The 20,318-nt window shown below is 46.0% G+C and overlaps 7 protein-coding genes across 13 annotated transcripts in view; 2 read left to right on the forward strand and 5 right to left on the reverse strand.

Moving 5' to 3' along the window:
• Positions 1 to 20,318, reverse strand: part of LOC126557483 (3-phosphoinositide-dependent protein kinase 1) — a 386,951-nt gene that overhangs the window by 312,628 nt on the left and 54,005 nt on the right. The window lies entirely within an intron of this gene.
• LOC126558312 (uncharacterized) lies at positions 421 to 1,595 on the reverse strand. The gene has a single exon (XM_050214307.1). The coding sequence runs from the start codon at positions 1,561 to 1,563 to the stop codon at positions 421 to 423; it is 1,143 nt and encodes a 380-aa protein (XP_050070264.1). The 5' UTR covers positions 1,564 to 1,595.
• On the forward strand, positions 2,580 to 6,590 carry LOC126557486 (myelin expression factor 2). The gene is made up of 5 exons (XM_050213279.1): positions 2,580 to 3,061; positions 3,697 to 3,946; positions 5,335 to 6,240; positions 6,310 to 6,445; positions 6,512 to 6,590. The coding sequence occupies exons 1-5, from the start codon at positions 2,610 to 2,612 to the stop codon at positions 6,565 to 6,567; spliced, it is 1,800 nt and encodes a 599-aa protein (XP_050069236.1). The 5' UTR covers positions 2,580 to 2,609; the 3' UTR covers positions 6,568 to 6,590.
• LOC126558660 (JNK1/MAPK8-associated membrane protein) lies at positions 9,311 to 10,438 on the reverse strand. Its single transcript, XM_050214710.1, has 4 exons — positions 10,203 to 10,438; positions 9,743 to 10,125; positions 9,540 to 9,674; positions 9,311 to 9,454 (listed from the first exon to the last, which is right to left on the reverse strand). Exons 1-4 carry the CDS (start codon positions 10,436 to 10,438, stop codon positions 9,315 to 9,317), a joined length of 894 nt encoding a protein of 297 aa, XP_050070667.1. The 3' UTR covers positions 9,311 to 9,314.
• On the reverse strand, positions 11,130 to 13,013 carry LOC126559985 (uncharacterized). Its single transcript, XM_050216146.1, has 2 exons — positions 13,007 to 13,013; positions 11,130 to 12,931 (listed from the first exon to the last, which is right to left on the reverse strand). Exons 1-2 carry the CDS (start codon positions 13,011 to 13,013, stop codon positions 11,130 to 11,132), a joined length of 1,809 nt encoding a protein of 602 aa, XP_050072103.1.
• Positions 13,273 to 15,380, forward strand: LOC126557313 (vacuolar protein sorting-associated protein 33B). Its single transcript, XM_050213034.1, has 2 exons — positions 13,273 to 13,433; positions 13,496 to 15,380. The coding sequence occupies exons 1-2, from the start codon at positions 13,273 to 13,275 to the stop codon at positions 15,378 to 15,380; spliced, it is 2,046 nt and encodes a 681-aa protein (XP_050068991.1).
• The window catches only part of LOC126556978 (uncharacterized), a 91,598-nt gene continuing 88,751 nt past the window's right edge, over positions 17,472 to 20,318 (reverse strand). For all 6 annotated transcript variants that reach the window (XM_050212565.1, XM_050212563.1, XM_050212564.1 and 3 more), the window contains 2 exons: positions 18,500 to 19,882; positions 17,472 to 18,432 (listed from right to left, as the gene is read on the reverse strand). In XM_050212565.1, the coding sequence (XP_050068522.1) occupies positions 17,472 to 18,432; positions 18,500 to 19,882 (2,344 nt within the window). The remainder of the gene's footprint in view (positions 18,433 to 18,499; positions 19,883 to 20,318) is intronic.

Raw genomic sequence — 20,318 nt, forward strand, 5'->3', positions numbered from 1 at the left:
AGGGTTCTGATTTGGTAAAAAAAAAAAATATCCAAAAACAAATTAGCTGCCTTTTAAGTCACATACTCTGAGCAATCGAAGGACATTTTAGATAAGCATTAGAATATCGAAATATGGGTTTCACCAGACTTTAACGGAAATAGCGAACCCTTCCAGCGGATCTGATGATCTTGGCCCCAGAACTTTTAAAGAAATTCAACGGATGAAGAAGAATTTGAGAAGCAATTTTGATTCCTTTGTTAAAAGTAGCCCACATAATTACGATAATACTTACTTGTGACCTAGCGCAACCGATCTATGATACCTCTTATTTGCATCTTTCGAAATCTGAATGTCATCATCGAATTTATTCGTAAAGAGTACGGCACATTTCACATCCATGTGGTCTATTTTCTGCACACAAGCGTTCTACAATTATTACTACTGCTTTCTAACATTTGACATACCAGGCACTCGATACAGGAACTCTCCATCGTCGTCGTAAAAACAATCATCCATCTGGTATGTGGCTCCCCTTTTGTACAACTTTTTGGGAATTCTTATAAACTCCTTTATATCCTCCTGCTTTTTATCACCCGCAGCGTACAGTGAGTCGGCCACCACCGGTGCTGTTTCATACTTTCTGTGTATGTTTTCCAACCTATCCGCAATTCCTGTCCCCAAATCAAGCTCCAGATTATCCTCGACTGAGTTGCGCTTGTCTGCGAGTATTGATGAATTTCCTCGTCTTTTAATTTCCGTCCACGTTACATGCCGCGTATTTTCAACATTTCCCATCAGAAAAGTGTCCTGTTTGGGTGCGACATGGTGCGATATTTCCGGTTGATGATCGGACCCCTCCGGCTGGCCACTGTCGTCCGACAGAAGCGTCTGTTGAGATTCATTGTCCTTCTCGACCGGTTTATACTTTTTACAGCTCGTCACTATTGCGCTAAACTCTCCCTCTGGCAAGGGTCTTAGTTCGTACAGTGGTTTCGTTTCCAGTTTGGGTCGCAGTTCGTTCGTCTTGTCCACGTTCCGCTGCATGAACTTGCTCAAATGCTGCGCAAATCCAGGATCAATGTTTTTAATGCGGCCACTACGAAACATTTGCCAATTTTCCTTCACCGCCGCATCGTGCCGTTCCATCCGTTTGCCGTCCTTCGGTTGCCATTTCGTTTTGACGATTTTCGCTACCGTGTACCTATCCGCGGGAAAGCTTTCCGTCAGCTTGTCGATGTTCCATTCCTCCGGATCGAAACTGTGCAGATACCGTATCTGCTCCTTCTCGGACCAGGTTAGGAAATTGAGCTGTTTCGATTTGAAGTATTTGTTTCCAACGATCCACGTCTGCAGCCGGTCACGGTACTGTGCCTGTTCTGCCTCGAACTGCTTGTGGCTTTTGTGTACCTGATGAAAGTCAGCCTCACTGTCGTCTAAACTTTCGTACTCCACGGGTTTTGCGTCATCCGGCAGTAGGGCGGCACGCCGATCAATTCCAGGATTGCGGGCCTTACGCGCGTAGTAACGGCACAGCGTTTTCTGTTTGTTGTACGCCAACCAGAACATGTTACGCAGCATCATACCAATGTGGGTATTTTTCGGATTATAGTGGCTAAAAATACAACCTAATTTCACTATTTCTGCAACTGAGGCGATGCAACAACGAAAATAATCAACACATCAAATGTGTCTCCCACATCAAAACAACAACTGTCAGCAGCTTGGCATAGTGTGTGTATGTACCGATCAAATTGACTGGGTAGAACATTTTTTTTAAATTTTATCAAACTGATTATTGCATTGAAATTATCAAATTACATTCAGTTGCTTCAGGAATTAAAAATGCGCACTAAAATGGAGTAAAATCATCGAAATTCAAACACTACGAAATTGAACAATTTAATTTGCTATTATCTTGATTTTTAGTCCGGTATGAAAATTTTCTTGCCTCCCGCCTTTTGTTTGACAGTAACGTCAATCTGCCAAGCGTCCATTTTTTCACAGCGACGAGATCGTTTGCGCTTTTTCCAATTTGTTTCCTAGTGTAGCGATATCGGCTAGAAATAGTGCAAAATAAAGGCTGTGGTGCTTCGAAAAAGCAACTAGAACCGTTTCAGCATTGTTTTTCACGTTGTGTTTCAGCATTGTTTGCTTCGCCACCGAAACAGAAGGTATGGTATCGTGCGCTTCGGTTCATTCTTCTCTACCCTTATGGCGTCGTACAGAGGATGGTGTACTGTTTCGTGACACCGTACAGAATGCGGCATTTTTTTTCTTTCTTTTCGCCATGTTAAATGTATTCGTCCTGTCGGCGCCGACGTAGATCCACATCCTCTTGCGGTGGGAAGGATATCTAACAAACCTTGTCCTACACGTAGTTGACGTCTTTTTTTTTTTTGCCTACATGATAAAGCCGTAGCGGAAAATTTGCATATACCGTTTGTCTAATAGAAGTTTTTCTGTTACCGTTTTAGCGAGTGTGTGTTTAACCGAGTCGGTGTTCCTCCCGGGCGTGCGTGCGTTTGATCCTTCATTCATACGGCGTTGAGTTCAAGTTCTCCTCCTGTCGTCCGCGTCGTCGCATTTCACGTCTGCCGCTTTTCCGCCGGGTGAGCGCGGCCGTAGTCATGGATAACGACAGTGATCAAAACAATCGCGACCGTTCGCGGCGCGGTGATCGACGCAGCGGGGCCGGATCACGCTTCAGCAACGACCGTGATCGGAGCCGTGATCGTGAGCGTAGCGATTGCCGGCGAATCTACGTCTCGAACGTACCGTACGAGTATCGGTGGCAGGATCTGAAGGATCTGTTTCGCAAAGAGGTCGGTGATGTGTCGTTCGTTGAGCTGTTTCACGACGAAAACAATAAGCCACGGGGATGCGGTATCGTAGAGTTCGAAAAGCCGGAGCACGTCCAGATGGCATTGGAAAAGATGAACCGCTACGATATCAATGGACGAAATTTGGTCATCAAGGAGGACTATGGCAACGAGCGGGACAAGTATGGGCGCGTTGTGCCGAAATCCTTCCGCGGCAACGACAACGACAACCGCCGTCGGGACCGTGACGATGATCGAATGTTAGTGTTTCTTTTTTGTTTTAGGAATCGTTGTCTCTTATTTTCCTTTTAATTTGTTTTGTCCACACATTTTCCCTATCCTGCTCTGGAATGCGTAACGGGGGCGCGTGATACTACTTTCCATTCCCATTCGTTGCGATTATTGATACGTTTTTATGCCATCTCCCTGTACAGATTATCGCTCCTACACACACACAAACACATTTACAAGTCCATTCATACATCAGTAGCATCAGAGATAAAATCGCGCTATCGGGAAAATGGGAAGGAATAGCATCCTTGAATTTCTTAAATTTGCTTTGAATCTCTACCAAATTGGATGTAATTATTAACATCATCTTAAAAGGCTAGTTCTCATTAGCCAATGTTATCAATTGCCCCTATCAGTGCGTATCGAAATTTCTATTTCCATTCGTCGGTTGGCATTGCCGGAAGATTTCACTTGCCTCGTCAATCGTAGTAGTCTGTCATTCCTCTCATAAGAAGAACAATTATCCTCTCCATTCAAATGTATCGTCTGTTTTGTGTTTTTTTTCATCTCTCTCTCTCTATCTCTATCTTTCGTGTTGTGTGTGTGTGTGTGCGTGTGGTTCTGTTTGCTCTCCTTATCTCTGTATGTTTCTGTTTTCCTGCAGGTCCGGACCATCGCACGGAGGTAGCGGTGGCGGCGGTGGTGGTGGTGGTGGTGGCGGCGGCGGCGGTATTGTCGGTGGCGGCGGAAATGTGGGTGGCGGTGTCCTTGGCGGTGGAAATCTCGGTGGCGGCGGTCTCGGTGTTGGTGGTAGTGATTTTTCGCAGGATTACAATACGTACGGTCTGAGCGTAAAGTTCTTGGAAGGTTTAGGCATACAAGGGCCGTTGCATACGAAGATCTTCGTCGCGAATGTGAGTATTTGTAGTAGTTTATGCTCCTTCTGCACAATGCAATCTCCATCCTCCTCCTCCTTTCTTTCTTACTTGTTTTACATGTTTATTTCGTACACGTTTTGGTTTCGGTATGGTTTTCGTACGGATTGTTTCCTTCCATTTCGCCGTGTATCTCTACAACTGTTGCTTTTTTGTTTCTGGATGCATACGAATCTGAGGTTTGTGTGGATTGGTGCGTGAATATGGGTCACATCTTCTGGCAGACTGATGATGCGACTGATGAGAACCGAAATAGCTCAGCGAAACAGGTTCCATAGATCCACTAGACTGGGTGTCTTCTCAACATCCATTGATCCTCCGTCTTAATTTTAGAGTGTGTTCGAAAAAGGTCCTCCGATGGATGTTTCTATTGATCCCTTCTACTAACACACGGAGTGATTTGCCTTGGGATTTAGTTCGAGATCTTCAACATCAGTTTGGCAGACTATGAAAGTACCAAGAACCATCCTGGATCTGTTCCTTTGGATTTTCTCGCTGCTCTCCAGAAGGAAGAAGAGCTTTTTGAGGATATAAGATTTTGTCAAATCCTTAAAATCAGTCTATTTATTTGATGCTTACGTAACCTTTTTTTGTAATCCCCTTCAACGGTCAAATTGGACTTTTGTTTTAGAAACTGTTGCTGTTAGTCGAATTTGTTGTTCGGACATTGCTTTTTGCGCGTACTTGTTGTTACCGTTTTGCAGTTTTCTTATCGCTGGGGGCATTTATCCGCAGTCGCTGCGTTCCTCCTGCGTACAAAGTTCGACTGGGAAGGTTCTCTCTTTCTCTGTATTATTTAACGTTAATAATATTTGTTTGTTTGTTTGGTATGTTTTGGTGGTTAAAGTTGCCGGCAGTAGTAGCACCATTCATGCGGTCAATGATTCTGCCTTTGGGGCCAATTTTTTGTGTCAAATGTGTTCGAAACCTTATCCGAGAGTATCATCCGCAGCAGTTGTTGCTTGTTTTTTTTTTGTTCATTCTATTTGGTTGTTCCATGTTGTTACACCTTTCTTAACCAAGTAGAGAGATACATCGTCGATCGGCTGTAAAGAAACGATCTTCTAACGCTTATCTACCGTATATATCTACAGGGCAAGAGCGTTGTAGTTGCAGCCAAAAAACACTTCTTACAACGGGGGTCCTCCTCCAATCGTTTTTCTTTCTTTCTTTTCTTTTCTCTTTTTGGCAATCCAATTCATCGTCGTCGTCACTAATGATGTTTTCGCCCATTTGCATCGGTGGTCTGACTGTGTTGTGCGTGTGTTTGATCCGGGGGTTTTGCCTATGTTTGTATGTTTTGCGCGTGTCGTATGGTTCTTCTGCCTTGTGCGAAACAACACAAACGAAAAAAAAAACAAATACAGCTTGACTACAAGGTCGATGCGAAAAAGCTGAAACAGGTGTTTAAGTTGGCCGGCAAAATCCAAAGTCTCGATCTGTCCGTCGACAAGGATGGCAACAGCCGAGGGTTTGCCGTCATTGAGTACGATCATCCAGTCGAGGCGGTCCAGGCCATCTCAATGTTTGACCGCCAGATGCTTTTCGACCGTCGCATGACCGTCCGGCTGGACCGTCTGACGGAGAAGAGCGAAATGAGCCGACTGCCCGAGGGGCTCAAGGGCATCGGTATCGGGCTGGGTCCAAACGGTGAACCGCTCAAGGATGTGGCCCGCAATCTGCCCTCGTTGCAGCAGCAAAACACGGCCCTGCAAAGTGCCACCCTGTCGAATGCGGCTCCGACCCCGGTTCAGCCACCGCTGACTGCAAACAATTTGCTCAACTCGGCCGCCACCAGCAATCTGTCCGGGTTGAACTCGAATCTGGCCGCGCAGCTCAGCAATGTGGTCGGGCTGTCGAACCTGACCGGTGGTTTGCAGAGCTCGCTACTCTCGAATGCGGCGGCCGGTCTGACGAATCTGAGCGGTCTCGGTAGTTTGGGTGCGGCGGCGGCGGCAGCCGCATCGGGTGGCATTGGCGGTGGTTTGGGCGGTGCCGGTGGTGGTCTGGGCGGTGGACTCGGTAACAGCTTGTCCAGTGCGCTCAGTGGTCTTGGCGGTTCCGGGAATGATGGTGGGCTTGGTTCTAGCTTCAACCAGAGCTACTCGTCCGGTTTCGGTAACGGTGGATCGAATCGGGGCAACAACGACTACGACATGGGATCGTCGAACGTGCGCAACTACAGCACTGCACCAAACGATGACTATGGCCGCAATTACGGCGGCATCAACAATGGCAATCGCAAGATGTCCGACACGATCATCATCCGCAATGTACGTAAAAAAAAAAACTTCTAACGATCTTGGGTGAAAAATTAACTATCTCTCCTTTCTACCCTCCAGATGCCACCTTCTTGGACTTGGCAAACGCTGCGCGATAAGTTCCGCGACGTTGGGGAGGTAAAGTTCGCCGAAATCAGGGGACAGGACACCGGTGTCGTTCGTTTCGCCAAGGAGCGCGATGCCGATGTTGCCATTAGTAAGTAATGCCCACCAACGGATGTGTGTTCATCCGTTCACTAAAGAAACATTTTTTTCTTTACAGAACTTATGGATGGGACGCGTTTCGAGGGACGAACGGTGGACGTAAATTTCTTTTAAATTAAAAGGACGACCTGCTTTCCGTTTTAGTTTTTTCCCCCAATTCTCATCCACCCCCGATGGTGAGGACTATCATCGACCGGCCATCGGTATTTGTGTGTATGTGTGTAAAGTGACCACTTTTATCTGCGACATTTCTATCGGGGAATGTTTTTATTTCACTCTCTCTCTCTCTCCCTCTCTCTGTGTACAATAATTTTATGGAATGTTACAAAAAACCGTGTGGGGCTATGGATTAGGTCTACTACGTACAGTCAGTCCCCCTTCCAAGGGTATTTTGGGGAATGACGTCGAATTTTGTTTGTTTATAATCGGTTATAAGTTTAGGCTTTTCCGCTTTTTTTTTTTTTACTACGTTCCTCCTAGACGATTAGCGGGAACTATTGGTACTAGAACAACATCCTAACATCAGCAATCCCTTCAAAACAAGAAGCAGATAAGCGTGCGCGTTTTAGTTGGCATTTAAATCGTTTGGACAGCTGCTCTTTCACTCTCAAAAGTGCTGCGTCGTCTATTTTCCAAGTAGAAGTTACTTAATTTATCCCGGGTCCGGAAAAGTATCGTCCTGTTGTTCCTGGTTTACGGCACCAATTTGTTCAAATCATAAATAGTCGCGGTTCTACCGGGATTTTTGGTGTTATATATTGCTTTTGTAAACGATATTTTTTTACGCTGGGTTCTGGTCGATTGGACTCTCTCTCCTTTATCTCTCTCTCTCTCTTATGGACTACCGACCAGTATATTACACAAATTCTTATTCGTATATTCGCTCATGGAATTTTGTCGGTTTGTTGTAGTCGTGAAAACCGTGTGAGCAGAACAACACTCCACCACACACAGCAATAATCGACGAAAAATCATTTGAAGAGCTTCTAGTTTTATTCTGGATGTTGTTGATAGGGTTATCGATTTTCGTGAGTTATAAAGAGACACCAGGGTAACTCTCCTTCCATGGCCACATTTAACAAAAACTATTAGATGAGTGACCAGCGATACCTTGCTACGAAAGGAATAATTACACCCATGTCCGTTGTCCGTGTCATGTATTACGAAGCCCCAAAAGCAATCAAAATCTCATTCTCTACCATTAGACAACCCGAAGCAACAGCAGCAACAACAAATCCAATGTACACTAGTGTCATATGTTTCATTGTAGGAAACGTTTTAATCACCCATTAATAGTCAAGCCTAAATGATGGCATACAACAGTAAAATGCGCAGAAAAATAAACGACGTTCAGTTTTAACGAAGTACAAACTACAAATTAATACCAAATTATGCTTCCTGGTGCTTATTGGGAGAACAAAAATGATGACTGAATAACTCCACTCACGATCGACTGTTTTAGTTGTTTATTTATTTATAATTGATTATTACGGTCGAGTGCCGTATTGTTGTTTTAATTGTTGTTTTGTAAAAAAACTACAGTTTACAGTATTGCGTTGTTGTTTCGTCGTGTAGTGAAATGAGCGAGTCATCGACGATTTTCCACGGAAATGCCGTTGTTTTCCGCACTAACTGGGCAGGGGGTGAATGGATCGGGTTGGGGTGTTCAGCAAAAAGATGCGCGGCCTCAGGACGCATCCAACGGTATGCCGGACGCCACGATCGCACTAAAACAGAGCGAGTTATCGTTGATATTCCACGGGAATGCCGTTGTTTTCCGCAATAATTGGGACTTCAGCAAAAAGATGCGCGGCCTCAAGACGCTTCCAACGGTATGTCGGACGCCAGGATCGGAACAGGAATGACCCAGTTATCACCGATTTTCCACGGGAACGCTCCTGGCGGAATTTCCTGGAAGTTCCTCTTTAACTCACTTTAAAATTAAAAATCACGTTGTGGAAGGCGTTTTAAAAGATATTTAAAGAAAGAAACAAAATTGGGACTGAATAACATAAAAGATGGAAAACATTCTTAAATTGGACGGAAATTTTTTTGTCGTGACGGAAAGAAATTATTTTCTGACCCATTTTTAAATTTCGCTGTGCTACCTCCTCGCCTGGTATGCTCTCCTGTTACTCCTGATCGAAATTTGCCAAATTTTGAGCAAAAATTTCCGTCCGTCCGTCCATGTTTTTGACGGAAACGGACGGACATGAAAAATGTCCGTCCATTTTTCGTCCGTGGAAAATCGGCGATAACTCAGTCGTTTCTGGTCCGATCCTGGCGTCCAGCATACCTTTGGATGCGTCTTGAGGCCGCGCATCTTTTTGTGGAACACCCTAACCCATTCCCTCCGCCCTTCGAAGAGTTATTGCGGAAAACAACAGTATTCCCCAGCTATGGTCCGATCCTTGCGTCCGGCATACCGTTGGATGCGTCTTAAGGCCGCGCATCTTTTTGCTGATGTCCCAGTTATTGCGGAAAACAACGGCAATCCCGCATCGTCGTTGATTTGCTTTGCTCATTTTCTTCTTTTTTATTGTTGAATTCTTTTTTTTCGACAAAAAAAAATTAAAATCAATCAGGCCCCTATGTTCGGGACCCCATAAATGCCGAATATATCCAAAATGCTGCTTGTAGGATGGTCGGGGTGCTGAAAGAAGCCTATAGAAGTTTATAGATTAATCTTGGCTTTGAAGTTAGTAGAGATCCTTCTTTCACCCCACTTCGGAACAGTCATGTTACACTGCCAACAATCTCCTCCACCGAATAAGACAACTCAAAAGGTTACAAGGGTACAATATATTTCCTAGTTTTCCTATCACAAAAGTATTTGTAACGCATTTAGCCAAATGCGTCTACTACTTGAAATTGTCTGGATCTGTGTATTTAGCAGTGAAAATGTAAAACAGTGCCGGTGCTGGTACTAGCAACAGCGAAAAGTACGAGATTTCGTATGGTATCGAAATGATTCCGTACGCCAACAGAATCCAATGACCAACTGCAAAAAACGGTCAGAAAAGACAAGAAATCGTTAGAGAGCGGAATAAGCTTAAGGAACCTTAAGGAAGTGACATCATACTTACGTATGATGGTAGCATTTCGCATCTGTGTAATCGATGTTTCTAGCAGTGATTTCATCGTTTGATCCAGCTTGATCGAGAAGTGTAGCGCGTTGGACACGAGCGAAATGAGAATACTTAGATAAGGGAAGGAATAATCTAAAAAAAACACACACAAGAAATTGCATGAAGATAGGGAGGGTGACACCAGCATCGGGAATACTCACAAATTAGCCCACCAGCAACGGCATGCAGCAGAGCTAAAATGGGGAAAATGTAGAGCGCATAGTAAACGGCCAGCTTGCCACGGTATGGCAAGAATTTTACGTTCAATCCCGGCCGTATGATCATCATAAAGGTGACGCAGAACAGATAGAACACGAATATCATCGTCTGCAGTGGATAGACCGCTTCCTGGGTGCAGTACAGCGTCGTCTCATAGTTTGGCGTTGGATTGTGGAAGAGTGTGTACCAATCGGAAAGCTTCTGCACACCACACGAATTGATCCGCAGCTCCCAGATGGGATCGGTAAAGAGGATGGTCAGGAAGGCGGATAAGAACACCTCCACACACGCACTGGCATGCAGAATAAGCTCGCCTTTGGTGAATCTGAAATGATTGGATGAAGGTCAATTCATGGTTAATCCACTTAATCCCTGCTTAAAAAGGCGAGATCCGACACTTACTTCCGCAGGTGAGCATTGAAATCGATACAAAACCAGTGAATAATCAACGGCAGGATGGTCATAAAACCCAGGTACAGCCAATCGTGCGACGTAAGGTCCTTATCGCAAGGCGTACAGATGTACTGCGTGTTGACGCGAAATCCACGCAAACAGGCACCACACTCACTGAGCGAGCTGTTGGCCAGTACTGTGCGGCCACAGTACAAACCTGGACACTTGTCGATCGATTTCAACATCACGGTAGTTGCATCCGTTGTTTCAATCTACTGGATTCATTGTATTCCGTGGTAATTATGGGTTTTATTCTAACTTTTCTCCTACTCGTAGAATTCCTCCGGTGAAGCAAGATTTATAAACAAACAACAAACCGCTGTCAAACGAAACACGCACACTGGGTTAAAATGATGACCTTCACTGTCACAATCATCGGCACACTAGATGAAGGAAATATTTTGTTGTGGTCATACTGGGAGATATGAAACGGAAATGGAATTCCAATTATTTCAAATAATTTAATGACTGATTGATTTGCAATTGTAAAGCATAGAAAAAGGAAACAAACAAATAAGCTATAAACAGCGTAAGTTTATTATCTGTTTGCTTTGGGAGAGTAGCTTGTAGGAATAGAAAAAAATCATTCTTTTCTCGGACATTTGATGCGCCGTTCCCCCTCGTTGCTGCAACATCAATGTCCAGTTGAATGAAGGAATGTTTAGTTACGGCTATTAATTACCCGACTAGCTGTTCAAATACATGTACTTGTTGGTATGTGCTTTGGTGTCGATTCATACTAAAACTCGTAATCCAACGGGCAATGGCACACCACTTCAGGACAATCCTATCTCATTCAAATAGTATCTTACTAGGATGAAATTAAGCAATCTTCATTTAGCTTCCAGATGGCATCCTAGAACTAGAACCGCAATCTCAATCATCACCCACCTCTACAATGTCGTAATCGTCATCACTATCGGTCACGATATCGCACCGAAATTGGCGATAAATGTCGAACAGCACGTTCTCGGCATGGTTCGCCAGTGGGAGACGATTTTCAATCTCCAGCTTACGCTCAAACTTTTCCGTCAGCTCACTTCCGATGGCCCGTTTGAAATCGATGAAATTAATACTGATATCGATATCGTCCGGTGGTCCGTCTTCGTTATCTTCCGCTTCCGAGCTTGTGGCGGCGTTTTGTTGGGTCGTTTGCTGCGTTTGATCGCTTTCATTCCCGTTGGCCGTTTGCACGGGAACGGGCTTTGAACAGGTTGCTTCGGTGGTTTTGTACTTTTCCGGTGAAGAATCCTTGTTGTCCGGTTTTGTTTCAACCGGCTGAGCTGGCTCGCTTGTTTTTTCCGGCTCGACGTCTGCTTCCTTTCGTTCTTCCGCTTCGTTTTCTAGCTCCTCCGCACACTGTTCATTATCAACGCCATCCACCATATCGTTGAACTCATCCATACATTCGTCCTCGTCGTCAAAGTCCACATCTTCGTCTCCTTCCTCTCCATCCGACCATTCATCCACATTCTCCAGGAAATGCTCAATCTCTATATCATCGTCTTCGTCTTCCAGTTCCATCATATCGTCATACGCCACAGTGCCTTCATCGCCCTCCACCGTTGTATCGCGTACCGGCCGATTCCACGGACACAAATTACTGTCCGCAAAGTCCTTTACCAGCACCGTACTCTTGATGTACCGTTGGTTTATCTGCTGCATCAGTCCAGCACATTCCGCCAGCGTGAATTCACGCCCATTGTCCTTTTCCCACTTCGGAAGTTCGCGTTCCCAGCCACTGCAGATGTCGTTGAATGCGTTCCCGGTTGGTTTCACCACCTGTGTCGCCGATAAACCGATCAGCACCACACCCAACCGTTTGCAGGTGTTGTGCAGATGCAGCGTCAAATCGACCTGCGATTCGTCCACAAATATAATCACCGGCTTCGGTATGTTGTTGGTCGTCACGAACTTATCCACCACCTTGTCCAGATAGGCGGCAAACGTTTTCGGCGTCACCTGCCCGTACTCGTGCGCTACTATGGCACAGTTTTTCGGTGCCGCCTGTACTATGTGCGGTGGAACATCGCGCCGGTACGGGTACACGAGCAGCGGTGACAGATGCTGACCGGCAGCCGAGAAAGTGTACAGCATGGTCATTTTCTTCAGTAACGCCCGAACGCTTTCATTCATTTCGACCCGCTCCCGAAAGCGTAACTCATCGCACAGAAAGACACGGGCCGGTTGGGATAGTATTTCGAACAGGTTCGATTCGTTCAGATAGCTTTCGATGTGCAGAAACCAATCCATGATGATGCCGAGATGTTTCCGCTCCTTCACTCGATCAATCGACAGCCATCTCTTCACGAACTTTTGATAGCATCGCCGCCCGAATTCAGTATCCTGGAAAGGGTGCGTACGGGGTGGTTCATTCTTCTGGACCAACGCTTCCGCGGCCGTTTCCACGTTGCGCTTTTTAATTGAAAAGCCTCGCTTGCAACAGTCCGTCATCCACTGGTACAGGGCTTGCTCCTCCTGGAGCAACAGCTTGCTTATTTTGCCGTGCTTAAGTGACTTCAGGTAGGTGGACAGCGTGGTACGTGGTACGTTGCACACGTGGGCCGCCCGCCGGATAGAGATACCGCGGTCCACGATCAGATTGATTGCATTCTTCAAATCCTGCCTTGTGTACGGGTTGGACGATTTGCGACAGCGGACGCTATCGCGACTCTCTGCAAACAATCGTCAGAAAGAAACAATTTAAACATTCGCTACATACTGTAATTTAGGTGGCCGCGCCAATTTCTTACCGGACATAGTGGGCAGTTTGTACTGCAATTGTTAATCGCACAAATCTTTTGCACAAACTTGATTTTGCTGCCTTCCTCAAGCACAAGAAAGCGTAAACAAACATTTTTCAACGCCGTTGACAGCTCGTGTTGACAGGGTTGCAATGAAAGCTTCGCTGCGTACTTTTTTCCAACTGTCGGTATGACAGCTGAAACCACCCTGTATGCGTAAGTACTGTTTGTTTACGTTTTCTGCTACTCTGCCGATCGCTCGTCAACCGGGGAAAATGGATCCTTCTTCAAGCGGTGGAAAATTGCTTGGATTTCGGCAGATAGCACAGGAAAAGTTGCAGCATGTGTTCTACTCCATCCCATCGGAGAAGGACCTCATCATTGAACCGTCGCTCATCAAACCACTGGAACATGTGTGCGGTGCATCTTGGCTGAGGTAAGACCGAATGCAATTCTGCGATCTGTGCAGATTTAATTAATGCTTTTCTTTTTTCGCAGGAAAAAAGGTATCGATAAAATATTCAAATTCGATCCAAAAAATCCTCCCCCGAAGCGAAAACAGTTCGTCTACTTCATTGCATCGAATCTGCTTACGTTCAAGAGCGTACTCGATCAAATCAGTGGCTACCAGAGCCAAACGAGCAGTCTGATGGAGCCGGATATTCGCAACAAGCAGTACCACGTGCTGGTACTCCCATCGGTACTGGCCAGCTTCGAGCATTTGCTCGAGGAGGAAGGTCTGCACGGGATAGTGGAGCTGTACAATTTCCAGTGGGATTTTCTCCTACTGGACGAATCGCTACTCAGCCTCGAGCTACCGAACGTGTTTGCGGATGTGTTCGTACGGAAGGACACCACACCTCTCGGTTCCATCGCGCAAAGTATACGCATTTTTAATCTCATCATGGGCAAACCCCATCTGGTGTTTAGTTTGGGCGAGAATGCGGAGAAAATACTACAAATGGTGCAGCGTATGGAGGCAAACCGGCGAACTGTGGTGACGGGCAAGGAGGGCCCGAACAGACCGGAACAGCCGGGTGACAAGGAACCAGAGTACGCGGCAATGCTAATACTGGACCGGGATCGAGACTATCCCGCTTGTTTGCTAACGCCGGTCGTTTACTGTGGACTGCTGCTCGAAATTCAGACACTTAATTCCGGCTCACTGGTGGTGGATGGGGACAGCAACAAAATCAAGGCAGGAAGGTTGGCTTTCTTACAGCAAACGCATCAGCAACCTCCTCCACCAAAGCAGGAAGCAACCAGTTTGCGTATGAGTGGCGCACAGGACATGATCTATCTCGAGCACCGATATCGGCACTTCTCCGAAGTCATCAGTCTGCTTAGCTCGCAGGCCAAAACGCTCGGTCTCGAAGGGAAAGCATACTCGCGCGAAATGAAGCTTCACGAAATGAAGGACTACGTCACGAACAAGCTACCGAAGGTAGCGGCCGCCAAGAAGGAACTGTTCAAGCACCTTCGGCTGTGTGAAACGATCGTCGAGGAAATTGGTGCCAACTTTGAGAAGCATCAAATGATCGAGGAAAGCATCCTTACCAATACGAATCGAAAGCAGATCATGAACTACATTCTCGAACTTTTGAGCAGCGATGCTCACCAGTACAACACGCTCCGGCTAATCTGTCTGTACCATGTAACGATCGGGCTGACCGGTGAAGATATGACCAAGCTAATGACCGGCTATCTGAACGCATTCGGATACCGTCATCTGAGCCTGTTTCATAATCTGTTCCAGGCACGCCTATTCCCAGACACAACAAATCTCAGCAAAACGAAGATTCTCGCACAAATCTCTATTCCCACCCTGAAGACACCGTTCCAGATTGAAGCGAACAAACTGAAACAATTGCCAACGGTTTCGAACGATTCCGTCCCGACAGCAACCGCCGGTGCTGCTGGGAGTCGTACCGATCGTACCGAGGTGACATCGGGTGGGAATGTAGGAAAATCTTGCCCTAGTTACGTGTTCAACGGTAATTACATTCCACTCATCACGCAACTAACGCACATGATATTCGCTGCGTCCAGTTTCGACAATCTAAACACCCGATTGGGCCATCTCGAACGGTTGAAGGTTTCGGGTCGTGTACTGGAGCAAGGGCATCTGCACGGAGGATCGATCGATGCGTTGATCGCACCTAAAACGATCAAGGAACTGTCGGCCAGCAGTCATAAGGCGGCACTGAATCAATTGTTTCCCTTCAAGGAGAAAACGATGTTCATCTTCATCGTTGGTGGAATAACGTACGCGGAGATTGCGGCGTGCCATCTGCTGGAGCGGACAATCGGGGCAAAAATTGTACTTTCCTCCGATCGCATCATTGCGGGACACGATCTGATCGAGAGTGTGGTTAATTGCTAGGTCGGGGACGGTTGCGTTGGGTTGATCAAGTCCTTGATAAAGTATTGAACCACATCTTAAAACTTATCCAGGTTGATGCTCTCTACATCGATATAAATAGAGCATTTGTTGGAGGGTTGGATGGAACCATCTGTGCATCAACCGGAGATCTTCAGACGTCTAAATATCCAGTGACGATATTCTCCAGCTCTCACCAAGCGGTCTCTTAGTGCCAACATCGGTTCAGTATTGATTTAAAGCTGAACAATGTGAGCTACATACATGCGCACCCCTCCTAATAAGCAAAATTGATATACAAACATTCCTCGGTCATCAAATTAGCATTAAATCGTTGTAAATCTGTAAGACTTTACACTACCATCATTACATGAGAAGTAACGTTATCTTGTGAGGCCAAATGTGGCGGACAAGAATATTATAAATATATCAGCAAGGAATAAATCTCCTGGTATTTCTGTATGTGAATCAAAAGCTTTTCCGGGAAACGTGTCATGTCTGATACATTCTTCTTCATCTGAGTCCTCGCTAGGCAATGATAATTTGAGTACATCTGTACGATGAACAGTTTCTCTTCGGCTTGCCTCCAAGGAGAAACCACGCCTTTCCACTTTCAAAGCACCTGGTAGCGATGCGTTCGGGCATTAAAGACAGAAAAAGTGAATGGTCCTTGGTTATGTACAACAAGTTATGTATTTATTTAACTATTACTAAGTCGGTTTGTGTGTTTCCAGTATGAATGATGATGCTCCGTATATCGTTACCCGGCTTCGCTAGAGCGATAATCAAAAGCATTTATCCTTACATTAAACATTACTCCCCACTCGAACTCGGTCGGGTCAAATGATTTTCTGTGTAACATCCGTTTTTTTTGTCTAACTATCTACTTGCAAGAAGAGAGAGAGAGAGAGAAGAGGAAACTAGAAAACTACTTCTGCATGAATGAACGGGGTTAGCACGGCCTATCGAACCTATCCGCGTGTGTGTGTGTATATCCCGCTTAATCGTTATTACATATTATCTGTTACCATTATTACACTAATCTGTTATTATATCCAACGTGTTCCAACAATGCTTGGCCAAATATTTAAAAAATAAAACATAAACGAAAGGAAATCAAATAATTGGGCAAACAGCATATAAATCATTACACTAAAAGCTTCTTAACACCGTTTTTTTTCTTTTTGTTTGGCGGGGGAATAGTGCAAATAGTGTAATCTCCTGCATCAAGAGAAGCCAAGAGCCAAGCTACTAGCTATTTTATCCTACCACATAAGTATATTATATACGTATATAACAAATACACTCCTTTCTCCCTCTCCCTCTCTCTCTCTCTCTCTCTCTCTCTCTCTCTCTCTCTCTCTCTCACACACACACACACACACACACACAAACACTAGCATAAAAACTTAGAAAAACTCAAAGGACAAAAGCATATGCTGCTAGATCTAGATTGCACATTTCGTTCGTTTTGTTCGTAGAGAGAAAAAGAGTCAACAGATAGAGCAGATTTAAATGCCATTAAAGGGGAGAAAAAAAGGATAAAAATAGCAACAACCAGAAAAGAAAGAGGAGAAGGAAAAACTCGCTTCTTCTTCTTCTCTTAGCTTAGTGTGTGTGCGTGTGTGTAAATGGATGTATTATTTAGATGCGAAACATTCTTACTTATTTATACGAATGCGTCTGTCTATTTGTCCTTTGTGTGATACTAATAAAATACTTGACGGGTGTACCAACACAGTGTGGTCCTGGTTGCAGTAGTTATCATATTAAATAGGATAAAAATGCATTACCTGTTTGCAGGAAAGAAGAAAAACAAAAAACCAATGCGGATAAATGAAAAACAGGGAACAACGAAAACATAAAACGCCTACTACGTCCGACTTAAGAAGGTTTTAAAAAGTCACCTTTCGTCCATACATCTTTGCCACCCCATGGGAGGGTAGACAACTTGGGGACGCGCATATCTATCCTATGTACAAAAATCTATCTTTTGCACCCCACAACGATTTCGTGTGGTGCGGTGTGTGTTAAACAGCCAGCTTCTATTCTACTGATTTGACGGCAACAAATGGCCTTGGGTAGGGTAGGAGCTTAGAGCAGCAGTTTACGCTTGTTGTTTTGCTGCTGAATCTGCTGGGAAGCGTTCAACTTCCGCGCATCGTTCGCATCGTCCGCCGTCGAATCGGCACTCACCACAGACGGACGTTCGGCACGTACGGCGAGCAAATCGATTCCCGTGGCGGCGTCATTCATTCCGATCCCACCCTTGCTACCAGTGGAGAACGTATCGAGCAGACTCAGGTCGTACAACCCGTCGTTAGTGTCCTGCTTACCGACCAACTCAAACAGCTCACGATCCACTATCACCTGGGGCGACGCACTGTTAACGGTCTTCTCCAACGATGCCTGAAACTCGCGCACTTTCTGCTCGAACAGCTCGTTGCCGCCCGCTGTGGTGCTGCTACTACTGTCCGGTGACATTGAGCCCGCCTCCTGCTTGATGCGAATCTTGTTGCCACCGTTCCACACCTCATCATCCACATCGTAATCGATCAGTGTTGGGCTCATCAGCTTGGACCGTTTCGCTGAAGGTGGCTCATTGCCCTCGCTGAAGTAATCGTGCTCGTTCGCGATCAACGCGTTCGCATTGAACGAAGACATCAGCTCGTCAAAGTTTAGCTCTTCCTCGCCTGTGATGGCATTGTTAGCCGCCGGTGTACCTTCCTTGGTGTCGAACAGTAAAGCACGGCGACTCTGCTGCACGTGCTGCAGCTTATCGTTGGCTGGTTCCTGCATCAGCTCGGACATCTCGATCGAGTCCTGAATGTTTTGCTGGGTGGCTGTGTTGCCTAGCTTCAGGTTCGGGACGGCCACGAGAGCCATACTGATCAGCAGCACCATCAAACAGGTGGCCGGTTGTGTTGTCTTGCTGGTGCCCTTAGTTAGAAGGGATTGGATGCGCTTCATCTGGCTAACGAGGTCGTGATTTTGGCTCTGCAGAATCTTGATTCGTTTGACCAAATTTTGGTTCTCTTCCGTACACTGTTTCACTCTGGAAAGCAAACGAAACACACAAATAAGATTCGGGATTCTCACCATTTCCTCCCTCTAATCCTTACCTTTCTTCCAACCCATCCACATACTCCTTCTTGCGCTTGCGCGAGTCCTGAGCCGAAATCTTGTTGCGAATTTTCCTTCGGATGCGCTTCAACTCTCGCTCCTCGTGCTTCGTCAGCGGATAGCTGGTCGGCAGCGAGATGCCTTCCTTCGCCAGCAATCGCTTCTCTTCCGCTGTTAGCATCAATTTCTGATAGGTTCCGTTCTGGTTGCGACCCTTACCGATCTCATCCATATCGACATCATCGTCATCACCATCATCATCACCATCCGGTTCAACGTCCGAATCGCTGATAATGTTTTGATGAAGGTTATGATAATGGTGATTCTTCTGCTGCTGCTGTTGCTGCTGACGCTCAACCTCCGCTATTACCGAGCTGCTCTGCTGCATAATGTCTTCAAACACGTAACTTTCCGAGTCGGAGGAACTTGGTCCAGCGTCCGACATTGGACCATCGTCCACGAGCAGTTGATCCTTGCTCAGCACAACATTCTTCTGTATTAGCCCTTGCTTCGACTGTTGAAGCATGTTGGCTGCGGCCAGCTTAATGTTGGCCGATTTGTTCTTCATGTTGTTCGAGTTGACGATCTTGATCGAGCGCAAATCTTGGATCGTGACCGGGACCAGTATCTGCCGTCCGTTTTGTTGTGTTTGCTGCTGCATGCGGATAATTTTGCGAACCGGAGCAGCACCATGATGATTGGCACCGGTCGCTGCCGACGAGCTTGATGTAAGCACCACATTCTTAGGAATAATCCCGGTAGACTTTACGTTCGTGGTGGAGTTCTTTAGCTGGAGGGTAACTTTCTTGTTGCTGGATGCCGTCGCAGTACTGCTGCTGGTGGTGGTGGTCGTGAGTCCGCTAGCAACTGCAACTGTTTGACCGTTCTTCATCGTTGCCATACGGATGATCTTTAGCTCTTTGCCGTTGGTTACGAGTTGTTGCGGAATTGAAGTATTCGTTCCGCTGTTTGTCGACGCAATAATCCTCTTGGGAGCATTCCCGGCAGCCCCGATCAACGGTTTTACTCCCGTAGACTGTTGTTGGTAAACGGTTGCTGTTGATAGCTTGTTAGCCGAGGACGTCGTCTTCAGCGATGGTTGCGCATTGATACTAGTAACGATCGTTTTAGCGACCATCTTCTCAGCCGCGCGAGCAGGTGCAATAGTTTGGATCGTTCGTTGACCTGCAACACTGGCCGATTGGGACAGAAGCGATTGTGTGCCAAGCTGTTGAACCTGCTGAATCATTTGGGGAACTTCCGCCATCACTTGGACCGATTTCATGTAGCGTGGTGGCGAATTCTGTCCACCACGTTCACTGATGGACGGACCGGGTGAAGACATTCCGGGGCTAAGTGCTTCATATTCTGTATTCGGGTCTCTGAAAGCAAGAAGAAAAGGAATTGATAAGAGCGTTATCAAGTATTATCACTACAAGGGGTGACATTTATGTGTATTTCGTCTCCTACTCATCGGTGATAGAACATTGAAGGACGCCACCACTTGTCGTCGGCCTATATTTATCAGAATGATTTCTAATTTTGACACATTTCCACCCGATGTGTCGTTGGTACACACCTTGAGAAGCGGTTGTGTAGTGTGCGTGTATGTATTTTCAACTCTCCTGCTTGACCTGAATATAGCCAGTCAGCCAGCCAGCCAGCCAGCCACCGTGGCGTGCATGGTTTGCTCATCAAATGCAAATGACGCCTAGGCGCATTCTGAGTGCGTGTGCTAGAGAAGAACGTACAAGCCTGCTACCAGACAAAATTAATTAGCTTGACAGATAGATTTGCTTGCCAGTTGTAGAATTCGTG

The sequence above is a fragment of the Anopheles maculipalpis genome, chromosome 2RL, assembly GCF_943734695.1.
Source record: "Anopheles maculipalpis chromosome 2RL, idAnoMacuDA_375_x, whole genome shotgun sequence".
In the NCBI taxonomy this organism is placed as follows: Eukaryota; Metazoa; Arthropoda; class Insecta; order Diptera; family Culicidae; genus Anopheles; species Anopheles maculipalpis.

What these genes read in the sequence shown, in the direction of transcription:
- LOC126558660 (XM_050214710.1), bottom strand. Translation starts at nt 10,438, where the DNA reads ATGTTGAAATCGATCGACAAGTGTCCAGGTTTGTACTGTGGCCGCACA. An exon ending in TTCAATGCTCACCTGCGGAA is followed by an intron (nt 10,126 to 10,202) that starts GTAAGTGTCGGA and finishes CAATCATTTCAG; the next exon opens with ATTCACCAAAGGCGAGCTTA. An exon ending in GCGAAATGCTACCATCATAC is followed by an intron (nt 9,455 to 9,539) that starts GTAAGTATGATG and finishes CGTTTTTTGCAG; the next exon opens with TTGGTCATTGGATTCTGTTG.
- LOC126557313 (XM_050213034.1), top strand. Translation starts at nt 13,273, where the DNA reads ATGGATCCTTCTTCAAGCGGTGGAAAATTGCTTGGATTTCGGCAGATA. An exon ending in TGCGGTGCATCTTGGCTGAG is followed by an intron (nt 13,434 to 13,495) that starts GTAAGACCGAAT and finishes CTTTTTTCGCAG; the next exon opens with GAAAAAAGGTATCGATAAAA.
- LOC126558312 (XM_050214307.1), bottom strand. Translation starts at nt 1,563, where the DNA reads ATGATGCTGCGTAACATGTTCTGGTTGGCGTACAACAAACAGAAAACG.
- LOC126557486 (XM_050213279.1), top strand. Translation starts at nt 2,610, where the DNA reads ATGGATAACGACAGTGATCAAAACAATCGCGACCGTTCGCGGCGCGGT. An exon ending in CGAAGATCTTCGTCGCGAAT is followed by an intron (nt 3,947 to 5,334) that starts GTGAGTATTTGT and finishes AAACAAATACAG; the next exon opens with CTTGACTACAAGGTCGATGC. An exon ending in ACACGATCATCATCCGCAAT is followed by an intron (nt 6,241 to 6,309) that starts GTACGTAAAAAA and finishes TCTACCCTCCAG; the next exon opens with ATGCCACCTTCTTGGACTTG.